The sequence below is a fragment of the Spinacia oleracea genome, chromosome 5 (genome assembly GCF_020520425.1).
Source record: "Spinacia oleracea cultivar Varoflay chromosome 5, BTI_SOV_V1, whole genome shotgun sequence".
Classification (NCBI taxonomy): domain Eukaryota; kingdom Viridiplantae; phylum Streptophyta; class Magnoliopsida; order Caryophyllales; family Amaranthaceae; genus Spinacia; species Spinacia oleracea.
The window spans coordinates 14795851-14812209 of record NC_079491.1 but is presented as its reverse complement, the minus strand read 5'-3'; the positions used below and the strand labels follow the sequence as shown (position 1 = coordinate 14812209).

The window sequence follows — 16359 nt, the reverse complement described above, 5'->3', positions numbered from 1 at the left end:
CTCCCTCCGTCCTAAAATTATCTTCTTGCTTTTCTAAACTAGCGTCCCAAAATTATCTTCATATTTCTAATTTTGGCTATTAAGGTCCCACATTCTCATGTACTATATTAATTAAAATTGAATTGAAAACCCCACTCATGTACTATATTCCACTTTTCCCATATACGATATTATCTTTCACATGTACTTTATTCCACTTTTCCATATAACTTAATCATCATTTGTACTTTATTCCACTTTTTCATGTACTATATTCCACTTTTCTTAAAATTCGTATTTTTGGTCAAACAGAAAAATAGTTATAGGACGGAGGGAGTAGTAAATACCAATTCGTCATCAATGAAGTCATGTGACTTATAAGAACCAGTATTGTGGATTTGTGGCGGTCCATTTGATTTTGTGGCTTTGTGAAGTTCCGCAAAAATTAGCTCATTAACCTTTCTCCCTCCTTTTAACTTCTCTTTATCAACAAAACTTAATCAAGCTCCTCAACCTCCTCAACCTCGATCCAGCCCTTGACAGTTCTTCCATTAGGTACGCTATACTTTTATACTAATTAAACCTTAATTATTCTTCTATCCTGTAATTATAGTTTAATCCTGTGACTAATCTCTCTTTGTTTATTCCCTTTTCCTTGTTTATATACCAATAATACCAATACCATCTATCAACGTAGTTTCTTTACGTCTTATCTTCTGTCGATAATGAATATTTCCCCTGTAACCCTGTTCCTTACTAATTGTAGAAAAAATTGTGACGATAAGGTACACCTTAGGATCATGTTATGAAAGTTTTTTTTGGTTAAATAAGGTAATAAAAGTGAATGCCTATAAAAGTATTGCTTAATTTTCTTTATAAAATGCTTCAATTAGTCTAGCTTAGAAATGGGAATCGGATTTTGAGAGTAATCAATTAATCATGGTAGCTCGATTTGTCGAACCATTCTCGTCTGGCGGGAATTTTACTAGTTACTAGTTAGGGTGTAATTTGCTTAAATCTTGGTTGCCATTTTACGAAATGTTACTAGTTAGGGTGTGATTTGAAGGAATCCGGATCCTCTAAAGTCTTAATAAAACTCTACAGGGTATAGTTACATATAAACCATACATAAACATTTTTAAATCAATGGCTCATATTAGTAGGAAGGGAAAATCAAAGGTGGAGTGGATTTTGATGAGAAAAAGTAGGGGAGATTTTGGAAAGATAATACATGAGCCATTGATTTTTCATTCAATGGACGATAGAGTTATTTTAGAACTCTAGATGATCTAAAACCGATTTGATGTAGTATTCTATTGTAATTACCATTACTTGATAGAATGGTTTTTTTTGGAGGAGTCATATTTCTTCCAAACGAGAATATTATATAAATAGTGTTAAAAATCAAAATGATGCATCTATTACTGGGAAATTGAGGAAGTACCAAAGAAACGAGGCCTTTCATACGGACCATGCAATCTTTATTCATGTTTCAGGAACTAGAACTGTCAAATCAGGTCATTGGTCGGTTACGGATCGGGTATAATTGGATGATGTTTTGTGCGGCCCGGGGTCATTGTGCGATTTGAATGTGTTCGTTTTTTTAACTTTTATTTAAGTCACTTTGGTTTTTGTCAGATGTCTGTGGGATCATGTCTATTAACTCTATGGACGCCTTATTCCTTAGTACAGTGTATACCGCGTATTTAAGGAACATCACCCCACTTTGGATAACAAGCAACCAACTTCAATAATTATTGTGGCCTTGGGTATTCTCATGCATGGTTGATATTCACCTACTACGTGTGACAGCTAAATAGTCTTCAATTTATGAATAGTTAGTTAGATTGCAACTGTTTTAGCCATGCGCGCGCTTGGTACAGTAGTACATTACCTTGTCACGTACAGCTTTGTCCGTGGCAAGTTGGCTACCCAATAACTAATTTTGCAAACATGGAACACTAAGAAGCCATATATTCGTCTTAATGAAGGAAAGCCATTGACGAAATTTTCTAAGGTCAGTGGAAACATAACGCGCAGAACAGATTTTCTACATGAGTCTGCTCAAAGACATAGCTTTGAGCATTAGGCACGTTATGATGACAGTGGAAACATTCTACTGCTTGGACTATGTTTTGTAAAATGTGTTGTTGCAGTAACTTTCACAGAATTTTTTGTTTTGGTAAGCAAGTTAAGATGTATATTTCAATTCCCAAACAGCTTTTTACAACTCAAAAGGATGGACCCTGGTACAAAAACCCAAACCCCTAAACCAACAACCTAGGCATACTAGCCTAAAACAGACCTAATTAGTAATTACATCAAAAGAATACATCATTTGCAAATGTTATCAAACCAAATTCTATCCTGAGAGCTAATCCTAGGATTAACACTACAGAGCTACAAAACATGTTCTGATAAATGTATGATATGATTCACAGATTGGTTAGTACTTAACTGTATGATTCTTTCAAACCTTATTAAGAAAAGTGATCTGATAAGGGACTTTTACGTCTTTGATCAGGAGCAGCAGGCTTCATTTGTTATAAAACCTTAATTAGGAGATAGAATACTGTCTAAACGAAGCTTTTGGTATGACTAAAGCGAAGTTTTTGGATCAGCAGCTGTTAACAAAACTGTAGTTTCTAGTTATATAATGTTTTTGGTTAATACAACTCCTTGGTGATCACTAGTTTGTAAATAATTAATCCTAAAGGATATCTCTTAAAGTAACTAATTTTCTTTTGTTGGTCATTGGCAATGGCATGGCCTATTCTTGTAACTCTCAAAACATATATAGAAAGTTTATAGTAAAAAATTTAGATGTTTCTGATTATTTGACTCATCCATTTTGGCACTATGCAGTGAAGATGGCAAAACCTCAACTATCATGGCTCTACAGCTTTGCTTTATTCCTGACTGTATCTTGTCAAATTATAAAGGCTCATATACCAGATGAGAGCAGGCTGAAATCAGGTGTTTATTTATCACCCGAGTTTGACATGAATCCTGGATCAGTAGTGAACAGATTCTATTACAACATCGACTTTCCTAAGGGTCACATTGGGATTAAGAGCTTCTATGCTGAAGTAGTTGATGAGGGTGGAGTTCCTGTCACTCTTAAGGACACTTACCTCCACCACTGGTTGGTTGTGAGATATTATGCACGTGTAGGTTTCGAGGATAAAGTTCTTAACAGTGATCCAAGACTTCATCAAGGGTCAGATTTTATGTTGGCTGGAAACACTGGAGTATGTGGAAATCTTATGCAGTATTTTGGATTGGGGTCTGAAACCCGAAAAACAGACACAAACGTGCCAGATCCTTATGCGATAGAGGTTGGTAATCCAGCTGAGATACCAAAAGGGTACGAGGAGAGATGGGTTCTGAATGTTCATGCTATTGATACTCGGGGTGTGGTGGATAGGTTTGGATGCACTGAATGCAGACGCAGTCTCTACAATACTACGATAGATGAATATGGAAGATACATTATCCCAGATTATGAAGGAGGAATGAGATGTTGCCATGATAACACACAATGTAAGGTAAAGGAAGGTGTTGAACATTCATTGAGGAGGTTGTACATGAAGTATACTGTCGAGTGGTTTGATTGGAATGAATCATTTCTACCTGTTAAAATATACATCTTTGATGTTACTGATACTTGGAAGCCATCCAGTAAAGGGCATGACTGCAAGGTAACCTTTCCTTTTCCCTTTCTTTTTTTTTTTTTTTTATAACTTTGCCGTGCCTTTGGAGTATATTCTGGGTCTTAAACCAGTTTAAAACGAACATTTCTTTCTGTCTGAAACAATGTTCATGCAGATAGAGTATGAAGTCAATCCTTGTGATTCATCTACTGTTTCTTCTAATGGATGCATAGACACCAAGAGGCTAAGCTTCAAGATGCCAAGAGGCGGGTATGTAGTTTATGGCGTTGCCCATCAGCATGCAGGAGGAATTGGCTCGACGCTTTACAGAAAGGTGATTATCAACATTTATTTTCCTTTATATAATCCATGTGTGACTTATACTCCCTGATTCAGTGTTCCAACTTAATTTTAATGAATTTTTTTGTCCAAGTTTGGGATTCAAGTTGATTTTCAGACAGTAGAGATTCACTGATCTCTGTAACATGTGTCTGCAACTTCCTCTGAGGTCGAGTACTTAGCTTCAGAAAACTGAAATGTTAAAACAGTAGCCTCAGAGTTATGTTCATTCATTTTCTGTCATCATTAAGAGCTAGTAGACATCTAAATTTTCTGATTTTCCATTATGAAATTGATTCAGGATGGGCGCACTATTTGTTCCTCGACTCCAACCTATGGAAATGGAAATGAAGCAGGAAATGAGGATGGATATATTGTTGGAATGTCTACCTGTTACCCTGAACCCGGCTCTATCAAGATAAATGATGGAGAGACACTGGTTCTAGAATCCAATTACAGTAGTTCTCAGAAACACACTGGAGTTATGGGCCTTTTCTACATTTTGGTTGCCGAACAATTACCAATGCACAAGGATATTTCAACCCTTCAATCTCTGTAAGATTTCTCTACTCTACATTTCTTTCTGTGGATGAACATAACTTCAGCATACAGACTAGGGGGGTAAGAAATGAAACCGGGCATAATGCCATGGATAAAGCTTATCCTCATTGAATGTTACCAAGTACAAGTATTTGATAGTGGAACTTCCTCAGTTTTTTTTTTTAGTTTGAGATCTTGAATCTTGCTGGCACCAGATAGATAGAAGGTTGATAACTGATAACTCCTGATAACTGTTAAGCTAGCTTAATGTTTCAAAAGGGTTTGACGTCACTATATCTTCAAGCTTGTTATCTTCACGAGTGGAACCATATAACGAAGATGAATGATGAACTAGAATTGAAGAGCTAACCACAACCATGTGTCAATGTAGCCTGATCAGACTGCATCTTTATTTTTGGAAAAGGAAATATTAGTAGGGTTTTAGGTACTAAGCTAATCGTTTGCACCATGTGTAACTTTTAGTACAAGTAACAAGTTAACCATTACAATTTAGCATTTGCGAAAACATTTAGAACAACAGAAATCAGTTGTGCTTTAAATGTAGTTAGTCTTTGGCTAATACATCTGGTGCAAAGGTATTCTTACTCCTTAGGCTGGGATAGTATGCAGCCACTTCCTTCTAGCCCTTTAAGCAGTAATATTAGACACTGTTTTTCATTGAGTCATTGTTCAGACTGTATGAATCTGTTATCTGTTATCTGACAGTTGATTCTTGTTTATGTTTTCCTGCATACAGCTGATCTGCTGAGTGAGCGCAGTAAACATCCATTTCTTGATTGAACGGTGTCTATTTAGTGACCCTGCCCAGGTGAACTACAGGCGAGTTTGAGTTTACTAGAAGTTGATGCATACATGATGTATATATACTACGTATTCAATCTATGATAAGTGATGATGAACTCTTGATACTTTTGTCTGCCTTTTCATCAATAAATACTAGTACTACATATGCCTTTTCAGTAATTCTGTTATCTCCCTGCAATAACAGCAGAAACGCGCCATAACACAACCAGATAGCTTAACAATAGTCAGTAGCCATGAATTTAGTATGAATTTAGGAGTAAGAACACATTAACTTTAATATCACAAACATATCCGAAGAAGACGAGGATGAAAGATATACTACATACAGATACATAGGGAGCAAGCTTCGAATACAAAGAAGCCCATGAAAACAGAAACAATAATAAGAAAAACTGGAAGAAAGGCGTTGCCTTCCCTTTGCCTAGTTGACTTGCCTTATGAACCTTGATGGTCCTGGTCAAGTTTACACCAACTGAAATCATTTACTCAATGACATGATCATATCATTCTTACACTCTTCTTCTTCTTCGTCGTCTTCATCTTCATCCATCGACATGATCAAGAAAACCGACTCCAGCTGACCCTAATTAAGCGGCGAAAACCATGACAAAGTATGAAAGATTATCAGAGGAATGAACTGGTAATCTTCTTCACTACCTTGGGTAGTACTTGATTATTTATACAAGATTGTATAAATGGTAATGGAAAAATGGTCCCCTAGATTCTCTCAAGTTTCTCATACCAATTGGGTCCAATTGTGCTGGATTAATGTTGGTTTAATTGTTTAATTACACCCCCACTAATTAACATTATTGATTAGTTTACCATAAACTTTATAGGCTTACAAGAATAGCATGTGGGGTGCAGCTTTGGCCCACTTAAAAAGAGCTTAATTATGCTCAAAGGGTAATTAGCTGCTCTAATCTACGTGTTAAGCAACAAATAATATGGATTGGGAGGAATATTATTGTGAATTAAATAGACATTTTATGCCATTCTTTTGCTTTCTTCAGTGGCTTTGTACCGTCCACAACCTCCTTGATCACTGCTAAAGTTGGGGAGAATCCATGCTTTTTTTAGCTATTCATCTTTGAATCTTTGATAGTGCAGAATGATGAGGAAGATTAGATGTGGAAAGATGATTCATTTACTTCGTAGCTCACTAATACTTGTGTAGTACGGATTACGGAATCTGAATGATTTTTTTTTTTTACTCTTTTTGGTCCGGATGAGTAAAATGGACGTTACAAATGAGGAGGGGGAGTCGAACTTGATACTTAGGTGAAAATCTCATTGGTATTGTTAGATATAGTTGGTAGTGAGGGATTTCCTTTGGCTTAGAAAATTTTATCTAGCCGTATCTGATACCCGAATTAATAGTTCAACCTTCGTTCAAATTGCACTCGGATATATAGAGCTCGGCTTAAATATGTATTGATATATACCTCACAGGCTCACATGTACGGTTCAACCCATAAATAATTATTGATTGATTTACTATAAATATTAAGCTAATAGACAATAAATTTAAGCATTGATTGATTTCACTGGATCCCAATCAAAATGACTCATAACATGAATATGACTAAAACCTAATTAAATCCATCATAATCAGTCCTACGTACAAATGAATTCTTTGCTCCGGGTACGCGTCGTGAAAAGTGTCAAGCAACTTTTCAAATTAGTTTTTACAACTTTCAAAAATTAACATGGCCTAAGTGACATCTAAACAATTGAAGTGACTCGAGAAATAAATTTATACATTCAATCCGTAGACTAAATGATCTTACACAAAATATTATCCAATTAGGCTCGAACTAATAGACTCAATCCTTAACCAATAAAATTACGGCCCTACATTTTCGGGTGAACCTAAAGTCTAATGTGAAACTTGCTAGTATTAGAGCAACTCCAATGGTTGGAAAATGGACCTGCTCACGGAAAAAAAAAATATATGAGCAGGTAGCTCACCATTGTTGCAATAATGACATCAGCAGCTACTAAAACATTGTAGCTATTTTGGGCAGGTAGCTCAAAAAATAAAAGGGGAAATATATGAATTAAATATTATAGGGAGCTACAAGTAGAGCTGGCAATGGGTTGGGTTGGGTCGAAATCAGGTCGACCCATTTATAAACGGGTTGAGATTTTCCCAACCCAACCCGACCTGTTTAATTAAACGGGTTGAGATTTTCAACCCAACCCAACCCAACTATAAACGGGTTGACCTGAAGTTGACCCGCTTAATTTTTTTTCCCACTTTTAAGTGTAAATTGATTTGACTATAGAATTGCGAGGTGATTTTGTTATGGCATATCTCATAGCAAAAAGTAATACTCCAATATGTATTTGACATGAATCAAAACGTCAAATAATTATTCAATGTTGAAGAGAAAATGAGAAATAAAATCTTTCAAATCACATTCTACAGATCTATATTACATACTTGCTTGAACTTAAACGGGTTAGGCGGGTTATTTTCGGGTTGAAAATTTCAACCTGACCCAACCCATTTAATTAAACGGGTTGGGTTGGGTTGATCCATTTAATTAAACGGGTTGAAAATCTTGACCCAACCTTTTATTATTGGGTTGGGTTCGGGTTGGGTTGGTGGGTTGGGTCAATTTTTGCCAGCTCTAGCTACAAGGGATTGTAGCCCACCAATGTGAAAGTTTGTAGCTTAAAATAATTGTAGCTAGAAATATGATGTGGTAAACTTAGCTACATCACCTTGTAGCCCACCATTGGAGTTGCTCTTATCGGCCCCTTTTTATTATACCACAAGTTCTATTGTTTTTTATTCTCATGTGATAGATCAATGAACAAATGAGCGAAAAATACATTAGTAATTAAAAAGATCGGTTATACCACGCTATCACCCCCAAACTACCGTAATAACTTAATAACATTGGTAAATCTTGACGAACAAAATATATGAAGTCAATCTCTTGTTATGCATAAGAGTAACATTAAGGGGTCTTATCTTAAGACTTTTCTCATATGTCATGTCAGCTTTCCACTAATATTTAATTATTTAAATTTTGTTAAGACTTCTTAAGATTCATTTAAATTTAGTTCTTCACCCCTCAAACTCGTATAAAACATATCAAATAATATAATATTTTAGTTTATTTATTTTATTTAACTCACATATTGAGTTTTAAGTTTAGTCTTAGTTTTTCAAGATTCGATTTAAGACTTTGTTAAGACTAACCCATTTCAATGCTTCAAATTGATATGTCTCTTAAAATTACGTGAGTCATATGCCATGTCAGCAAAATTCAAGTCTTAAGACTTCGCGCTGATGTTGCTCTCTTGCGGACTGCGGGTAACAGGATCACGTGTCATGAGCAGGTGTCAATTCTATAAGGTTAAGTAGGTGAAGTGTGCACTCTAGAAATGAAACACGTATTTTTGTAACTGCCTCGTGGATGATATTCATAAGTTTCCCTTTCGTGCAATATTAAAAATCAACATTTACATTACAGATAATAAAATTAACCCTGCTACAGAAAAGAAATATAGAACCAACTAAATTACATTCCACATAAATCCTTCTCTTATTTTTACAGATTAATATAAGCTAATTACCACTCAAAACATCGTTGTTCTTCAAGCAAGCTTCAACTATGGCTTTAATTAGGGAGGGAATGGTAATGTTCTTCTTTTTATTTTTTACCATTAATTAATATCCTTAGCTCTATACTATAATTTGTTAATTACTATTACAAACCTTAGCTTGCCAGATTGGTTGAGTATTACTAATTTCCGTTCTATCTTTGAGCAATTAATATCCTTAGTTCTATAGTAGTAAGGATTATGAAAAATCAGTATTATGAAATTTATATCGAAACAAATCTAATAAAATCCGCGAGTGATATTGTTTTCTTTTTATATGCTTGTAGAAGTTACCAAAGATCTTCATGAAACAAAGGGGCTATGTGCTAGTCTAAGACTTAATTATGGAAACCATGCATACTACCTCCGTTTCTGAAAGTTCTTTACGCTTTGGAAAATGTGTCCAAAGTATAAAAACTTTGACCGTAAATTTTCACTATTATATACATCAAAACATTACATGTAAGATTTTATCAGATTGTTCTCGGTATGTATTTTCATAATATCAATTTTTTATAATTTTTTCACATACGAAATTGGATATATTAGTAGTTAAATATTGCATTGGAGTTCGTGCAAATAGTAACTGTGAAGATCTTTTTGAAACGGAGGAAGTATATAGATTGAAAGTTCGAAAACGGAGTTGAATGTTTTGAATTAATGGAATTGGATTGTAATAGAGGTCTAAGACATGGACAATTAATATTGGACAAGTTTTGTTCGATTATCACTTATTTTTTGTGAAATAAACTTATGTTTATTTAAGTTTAGATATCTTCTTATATGATAAGTCTGGGAAAATTATGGGGATCTAAAAATATTTTATAATCAAAATAAATTTTGATAAGTTCTAATAAATTTAGATAAACTAAAAAAAACATGAGTGAATAGAACGCACCTTAATGGAGAATTAATATGTTCTTAGTGCTCTATTAGTTTAAATTTGTGTGGGATTTCTTTATATGAATGGAGTACGTGTAAGTGGTTAAGTCATTTTATTTGTACTCTTGTTGGGTTAAGTGTTACCAATCTTAGATGGAGTTCACGGTGGGGAGAACTATTCATGTGTATGTATCATTATACATCGGTTTAAGTCCCATAATACATAAATAAAATTGAAGTTAGTCTTCCATGCAATTTGAATAAATTTAAATCACTCAGACTTCATCATTAAATACTAAATTATAAATTAAATGAATTACGAAATATAATTTCACAAATGATAAATATTTAAACTAAATGTTAATTTATGTGCCTCTAACTCAGGATTAAAACATTTAATGTCTTACGGATATAAGCCTTTTACCCGATACTTAAAACATTCGTGAAACTCAAACTTAAAACATTTGTGGAATTCAAACTTGATTTCATTTTTGCATATGGGTGTTGTATCTCATTTGTTGCAGATGTTTAGTTTATCATAATTTGCTATTTTTAGCATCTTCTCTATTATAGAGTATGTGAATGGTGCAAAAAGTGAAGTGCCTCATCGATAAAGAGGAGGAGGAAGTATTATGTGGTAATTATTGGCCGTTTTACTAATATTTGCTTATGATGACAATATATATCATTTTTGCAAATGTTTAATTAGACCGGATAAAATACTTTGAGCAATTAATAAAGAGCTTGCTGGTTCAGTGGTGATTGGGGCTGAACTTGGTAGGGAGAACCTGTGTTCGATCCCCCATAACAATAATTGGGAGGATACTGAAATCTATCCACCCATAACTCGTCCCGAATCCGGATTAGCTCTAAGGGTGAACCGGGTGGTAACACCAAAAAAAAAAAACAAAGAGCTTGCTACGTGTAGGATATGTTAAACGTTTAATAAAACTCTTGTTCGTAGGCTAGGAGTTTGAAGAGAATAGTGCCGCTGTTAGACAGAGGGCGAGGAATAAAATCAATGACAGGAACAACGCCGAAGATGAAGGCGTATGCGGCTTCAACTGAAGGGGAGCCTAGTAAAGGAAAAGCAAAGGGTGGCAACTATGTACCAGTTTATGTAGCATTGGGTATGATAGGGCTGGCTGTAGCTTTGGGAGTACACACTGCCAAGCAGCAGTTCATGCACGCCCCTGCTGTTCGAGTCAAGAAGAGCCGGAGAGAGATGGTATCGGAGGTAGACGAGCCTGATCGTGTTACCCAAGAGTCTGAAGATTTCATAAAGAAGTCCTTCTTTCGGAAGGTTGCAAATGTTCAGGAGTTTGAGACTCCTGTTAATGATCCTATCCATGGCAATCCCCTCACAAGGTTTGTCTCTCTGTTTTCGATCTCTTTGTGCACCCTAACAATTACTGATGTTATTACTAGTTCATTTAAGCTTGTGCGCATTTTATCATTTCATTTGGTGTTTCAAGTTGACTAATATACAGAATTGTTCACTAATACATGGAAGTCTTAGGGTGCGTTCTTTCCCCTTGTCTAATAAGTTTAGATAAGTTGTAATCATGTCAGGTCAAGTTGCAAATTTACTAGGGTTAATTAGGTTTAATCACTTTAATAAGTTCATATAAGTTTAAGCTTCATCCAACGAAAAGAGAAGCCATTGATTGAGATTTATAGAAGGGGTATGATAAAGGTTGCAAGTTGTCGCAACATTTAGTTGGCGCAATCTTACGTGTCGGAATTTAATCGGTACATATAGGCGCCACGTAGCCTATGCGTCATCATAATATTTTTACTACCAATGTAATACTTTTACTATGAAAATGTATAAATAAGGTAGTTGATATGAAAAAGGAAATAAATTAGAATATTAAGAATTTTCTACATGTATAATAGGTTATATAAGTTGAATATTTTAGTTTTCAATTTAAATCATGACACATAAGTATGTCATGTCTTCAATGTGACATTGCTTAAAGGTCGCATAGGGCGCATGTTGTGACCTTTATCATTTCGTTGTAGAAGTTAGTTGCCCTATCTAACGATATAGTTTGTCCCAAGGATGCCAATTAAAATCCACCATAGTAAATTAGTACTAACATTGATGACATGACATAAGCACATGTCATCAATGTGACAAGGCTTAAAGGCAGGGCCGGCCCAGGGGCCCAGAAAAGGCCTAATATCTCTTAAGCTAATTAAGATATATAATGTATCATGCAAACTTGTATCAATTAGACACCACAGCCCAGTGGTTATTTGCATGTAAAACCAAAGTCTCCACTCAGGTTCTATGCCTACCAAGGACAGTTTTCTTTGATTTTTTTTTTCCATTTTTGTTATTTCTCATTTGCTAACTATGCAATAATATTCTATTACCCAATTTGAATCCAAATGAAAACAGAAAATAAACCATGTACAATCCTTGTAATTGTAATGGTTTCTTCTTCTTTTGTTAATCTAATCACGCTACTTGTTTTAATTTGGAGTTTAGAAAAAGAAAAAAAAATTGATTTTAGTTTATTGTACTACAAAAAATTAATACCTCCTTGCTAAATGGCCCGCTACTACATCATTGTCGTTTTCAATTTGAAGGTTCATTCTCCTTCAATAATTAAAAAATTTATTTCATCCAATTTTGAGATATGAAGAGGTCAATTTGTTGTAGTCTTTGTCTTATGTTAGCTTAATGATTAATGTTTGAAATATTAGAATATAATTCATGTTTAATTGTACAAGGTCGAAATATCCAAGCCTCCATATTTTGTAATAGACTTAATTTTTCTTGGCTAGTTTAATTAGATAAAGAGTAGTCTTAAGAAGTGAAATGCCAATTATTTACATACATTTTTCCAATAAAAAAGTACACCACATCCATTCACAATTTTTTTGTCCATGCACCTTTAAAAGTAAGGGCCTCAATTTTTTGTTCGCCCATAGGCCACCAAAAAGTCAAGACCGGCCCTGCTTAAAGGTCGCATGTTTTGACCTTTATCCAGTGGCGGACCCAGGAATTTAGAATTAATTTTTACCTTATTTTTTCTTTGCTTATGCTATCCTTCTATTTGTCCCTTTTGTTAAGGGGAAATAGGGAATGTTATGTAGTAAATTTTATCAATACCATAATAAAATTATACAGTGAAGATTTAAGAATTTGTGTGTGGGCTTAATATCAATAGAAATAAATATATTAGTCCAATAATAATTTACAACGATTCATCTCAAAGAAAAAAAAAATTATTACAAGTGTATATAACGAGCTTTTATATGTTGAAAGAAATTTAATTAATTACAATTATATTGACAAGTAGGAAAAAGAGTGACAAAACTGTACTTTTTTTTAAAAAAAAAAGTTGCATCTTTTCAATGCTTACGGGGCAGATTGTTGTTAAATGATTAGACCCCTAAACAAATTAATGAAATTAAACAATTATAAAATATAAAATACAGTACTAACGTCTTATTATACAACAAAACAAAAAAAAGAGCAAGAAAGAATTCATGAAGACATCAAACAATGCTAAAGTGAAAAAAGAAATAAAGACAGAGATTTTAGAATGTAAGAAACCATGAAGATGAATGGTCAAGACAAAAAAAAAAAAATGAAACAGCTTTGAAGAATGTAGGTGTTTAGGATTCGAACACAAAACCTTACAAAACCTTCACATTTAAAGTCTAGAGTCTTTGCAAGTACGTTAACCATTGAGCTACACCAATACATTGGTTTTTTAAGCAGACATTAAATAGATATGTAGTACCTAATATACAGTTTTTTAGATTTTATTATTTTTCTTTTTCCAGAAAAATGGGGGTCCCTTTGGTCCCCTCAAGGTACATGCAGGTTCGCCCCTTTTATCATTTTCGTTGTACAAGTTAGTTGCCCTATGCCCCTATCTAGTGTTAAAGTTTGTTCCTAGGATACCAATTAAAATCCACCATGGTAAATTAGTACCAACAATTTACAATAAACCCCCCAAAATAAGAGATGGTATTGTATTTGACATGGGGGAAATTTGGTACAAGGATAGGTTGAACTATACTACTATAGAAGTTATATTCTACTTGTATCTCAATACAATATTTACTACAATCCATTTGTTACCGCTTGATAACCTTGAGGCTTAAATCTCGCTTGATGCATCGAATATCAGCCGTAGTGAAATATAGTTAAACGTGTTGAAATGTTGAAATGTCTGCTATGGACCGATGAAATATTGTTGCATATGTACTAATGTTTGATAATGTGTTTCTAACTCTGGGTTTTTGTTCAGGGAGCCACGGGTTGAGTCATTGAAGACGGTAGGAATCAATCCTGTTAGTGGTAATGATTCAAGCGCTAAAGCGACTTAAGAAATCGATCATGACATTAATCGGTGTTTGTTTCTGTTTCGGTCCATTTTATCCTTCTAAATGTTCTAACTATAGATCTTTTGATTTTGGAACTGTAGAAAATAATAATATCCCTTGCTCTTAATGCTGGCTATCACTTGTGAGTGTTAATAGTTTTAAAATCGATCGTCATTTGTTCCTATTTTTCTGCTAGCTGCGAAAGAGGACGCCACTTCTCTGTAGGTCTCAGCATCACCCTAGAGTCGCAATTTAGAAGGTGGACCATGGTGCACATAGAGCATGGTGCACCTTAAGAACATTAGTATATAATTAAAGTCTGGTTACGTAAAAAGAACATCGACATATATTTTTTATTATTTTTAATAAATTGTGATTTTTTATAACAAAAAAGTAAAACATTATATTGCATGTTCTTTAGTCGTAGTGTCATGTTCTTTTGTTTATGCACATGTGTTCTTTTGGTGCTCATGGTGCACCATGCTCTATGTGCACCATGGTCCATAGTCCACGGATTGCCCTAGAGTTAAGCTTTTGTTGTTAACATGTTAATTTTTTTTCGTTCGTGTGTCCACTCTCAATTTACAAGGCTTCGGTTGGTTGGTGTAAAATGTTTTTATTGTAAAGTGAATTTTTATGGAAAATATTTATCAAAGGGAAAATCCAATTTTAAACTTTTTCTTTGTTTGGTTCCTAAAAAAAAGGGGGAAGATGATGAAGATTGAAGGGAAGAAAGGAGACGGAGGTATTGGAGGTAAGGAGGAACAGTGGTTTTCCTCCTTTAAAATGGTAAAGGTTTTTCCACTTTTGTGGGAGTTAGGGAAAATTGTTTTTCTTCTCTCATTTAACTAAACGAAGTAAAAATGATGGAAAAGAGGAGAAATTATTTTCCATGAACACGTTTTACACTCTACAAGCAGAGCCGAAGAAGAAATGGTGGCATCTTCGACCACACTACAAACATTTAAACAGACCAACTATCTATTTTGTTAATGCACGTTAAGTAAAATTACACAATCTTATTCATGGGGTGGGCGGCGTGGGCCTTGATAGGTCCTCCTGTGGATCTGCAGTCGCGTAGTTTGGGGTGGCTAGTCGCCCTAAGAAGGAATCAACTACCACGCATCAATTTACATACTTCCTCCGTCTTTTAACACTCGCAACGTTTGTTAGTTTCACGCATGTCGATGCACAATTTTGATCATTTATATCTTAAATTCTCTTTATATAAAAATTATAAAACGTTGATATTTTGAAAATACACATTGAGACGAATCTAACAAGATTCCACTTGACTATGTTTTATCTTATATAAAAAATACTACGAATAGTCAAAGTAGATTATATTAATAGTGACAAAAGTCCAAACGTTGCGAGTATTAAAAGACGGAGGAAGTATATTTTACGCACTACATATAATATTTCTTCATTTACTTGGGAGTGTCATGTCTCTTTATCAAATGGTATGTGTTATAAAATTTCATATAATAGGATTCGAACATGTGATAGAAAAGTTATTGAAAAAGAACATGTAACTCATAACATAATACGTCAACACGTATAATCAGAGGCGGATCTAGAAATTATAAATGGGGGTTTAATTTTTTTTATGATTTGCTTTTTAATTTCTCATATTTGATCTTATAGAGGGTTAAAGGTGAGAAATAAGTACTCGAAATATTAAAAACGCTATAATAAAATATATGGAGGATTTATGAACTTTATTTTGGATTTTCATAGTAATAAAATTCAACACCTAGTCCAAATTACAAACAATAACTTGGCGTAATTTCAATTTTAAATGAAAAAAATGAGTTTGTCATACTTTGAATGAGATTTTCTTTATTACAATAATTACCACTAGAAGTGTATCTTATGAAAAATATAAAACATTATTGAAGAAAAAATAACAATACTATTTTTTTTTTTGTTTTGTAAAAGAAAAATCATGAACCATTATAGAAAAAAAGACGATGAAGAAAAAAAATAAACATAAAGAATTTAGAAGATCAACGAAGGGGACAAGTAAAAGACAAAAAAAAAAAAATTATCTTTAACTTCGCTTAAAAGGATTCAAACTCTGGTCACTTGGTAACATAGCATTCAAGCAACCATTATGCTTTAAGAACATTTCATTGTCATTGATGTAAGTTAATTATACATAATTTAACTA

The 16359-nt window shown here is 34.0% G+C and overlaps 2 protein-coding genes across 2 annotated transcripts; both read left to right on the top strand.

Moving 5' to 3' along the window:
• Positions 1 to 352: 352 nt before the first annotated feature.
• LOC110774681 (uncharacterized) lies at positions 353 to 5495 on the top strand. Its single transcript, XM_021979243.2, has 5 exons — positions 353 to 534; positions 2845 to 3680; positions 3808 to 3966; positions 4273 to 4526; positions 5269 to 5495. Exons 2-5 carry the CDS (start codon positions 2850 to 2852, stop codon positions 5270 to 5272), a joined length of 1248 nt encoding a protein of 415 aa, XP_021834935.1. The 5' UTR covers positions 353 to 534; positions 2845 to 2849; the 3' UTR covers positions 5273 to 5495.
• Positions 5496 to 8827: 3332 nt separating this feature from the next.
• LOC110774682 (uncharacterized) lies at positions 8828 to 14322 on the top strand. The gene is made up of 3 exons (XM_021979244.2): positions 8828 to 8989; positions 10801 to 11204; positions 14111 to 14322. Exons 1-3 carry the CDS (start codon positions 8966 to 8968, stop codon positions 14187 to 14189), a joined length of 507 nt encoding a protein of 168 aa, XP_021834936.2. The 5' UTR covers positions 8828 to 8965; the 3' UTR covers positions 14190 to 14322.
• Positions 14323 to 16359: the final 2037 nt, after the last annotated feature.

What these genes read in the sequence shown, in the direction of transcription:
- LOC110774681 (XM_021979243.2), top strand. Translation starts at nt 2,850, where the DNA reads ATGGCAAAACCTCAACTATCATGGCTCTACAGCTTTGCTTTATTCCTG. An exon ending in GTAAAGGGCATGACTGCAAG is followed by an intron (nt 3,681 to 3,807) that starts GTAACCTTTCCT and finishes ATGTTCATGCAG; the next exon opens with ATAGAGTATGAAGTCAATCC. An exon ending in GCTCGACGCTTTACAGAAAG is followed by an intron (nt 3,967 to 4,272) that starts GTGATTATCAAC and finishes AAATTGATTCAG; the next exon opens with GATGGGCGCACTATTTGTTC.
- LOC110774682 (XM_021979244.2), top strand. Translation starts at nt 8,966, where the DNA reads ATGGCTTTAATTAGGGAGGGAATG. An exon ending in CTTTAATTAGGGAGGGAATG is followed by an intron (nt 8,990 to 10,800) that starts GTAATGTTCTTC and finishes TCTTGTTCGTAG; the next exon opens with GCTAGGAGTTTGAAGAGAAT. An exon ending in CATGGCAATCCCCTCACAAG is followed by an intron (nt 11,205 to 14,110) that starts GTTTGTCTCTCT and finishes GTTTTTGTTCAG; the next exon opens with GGAGCCACGGGTTGAGTCAT.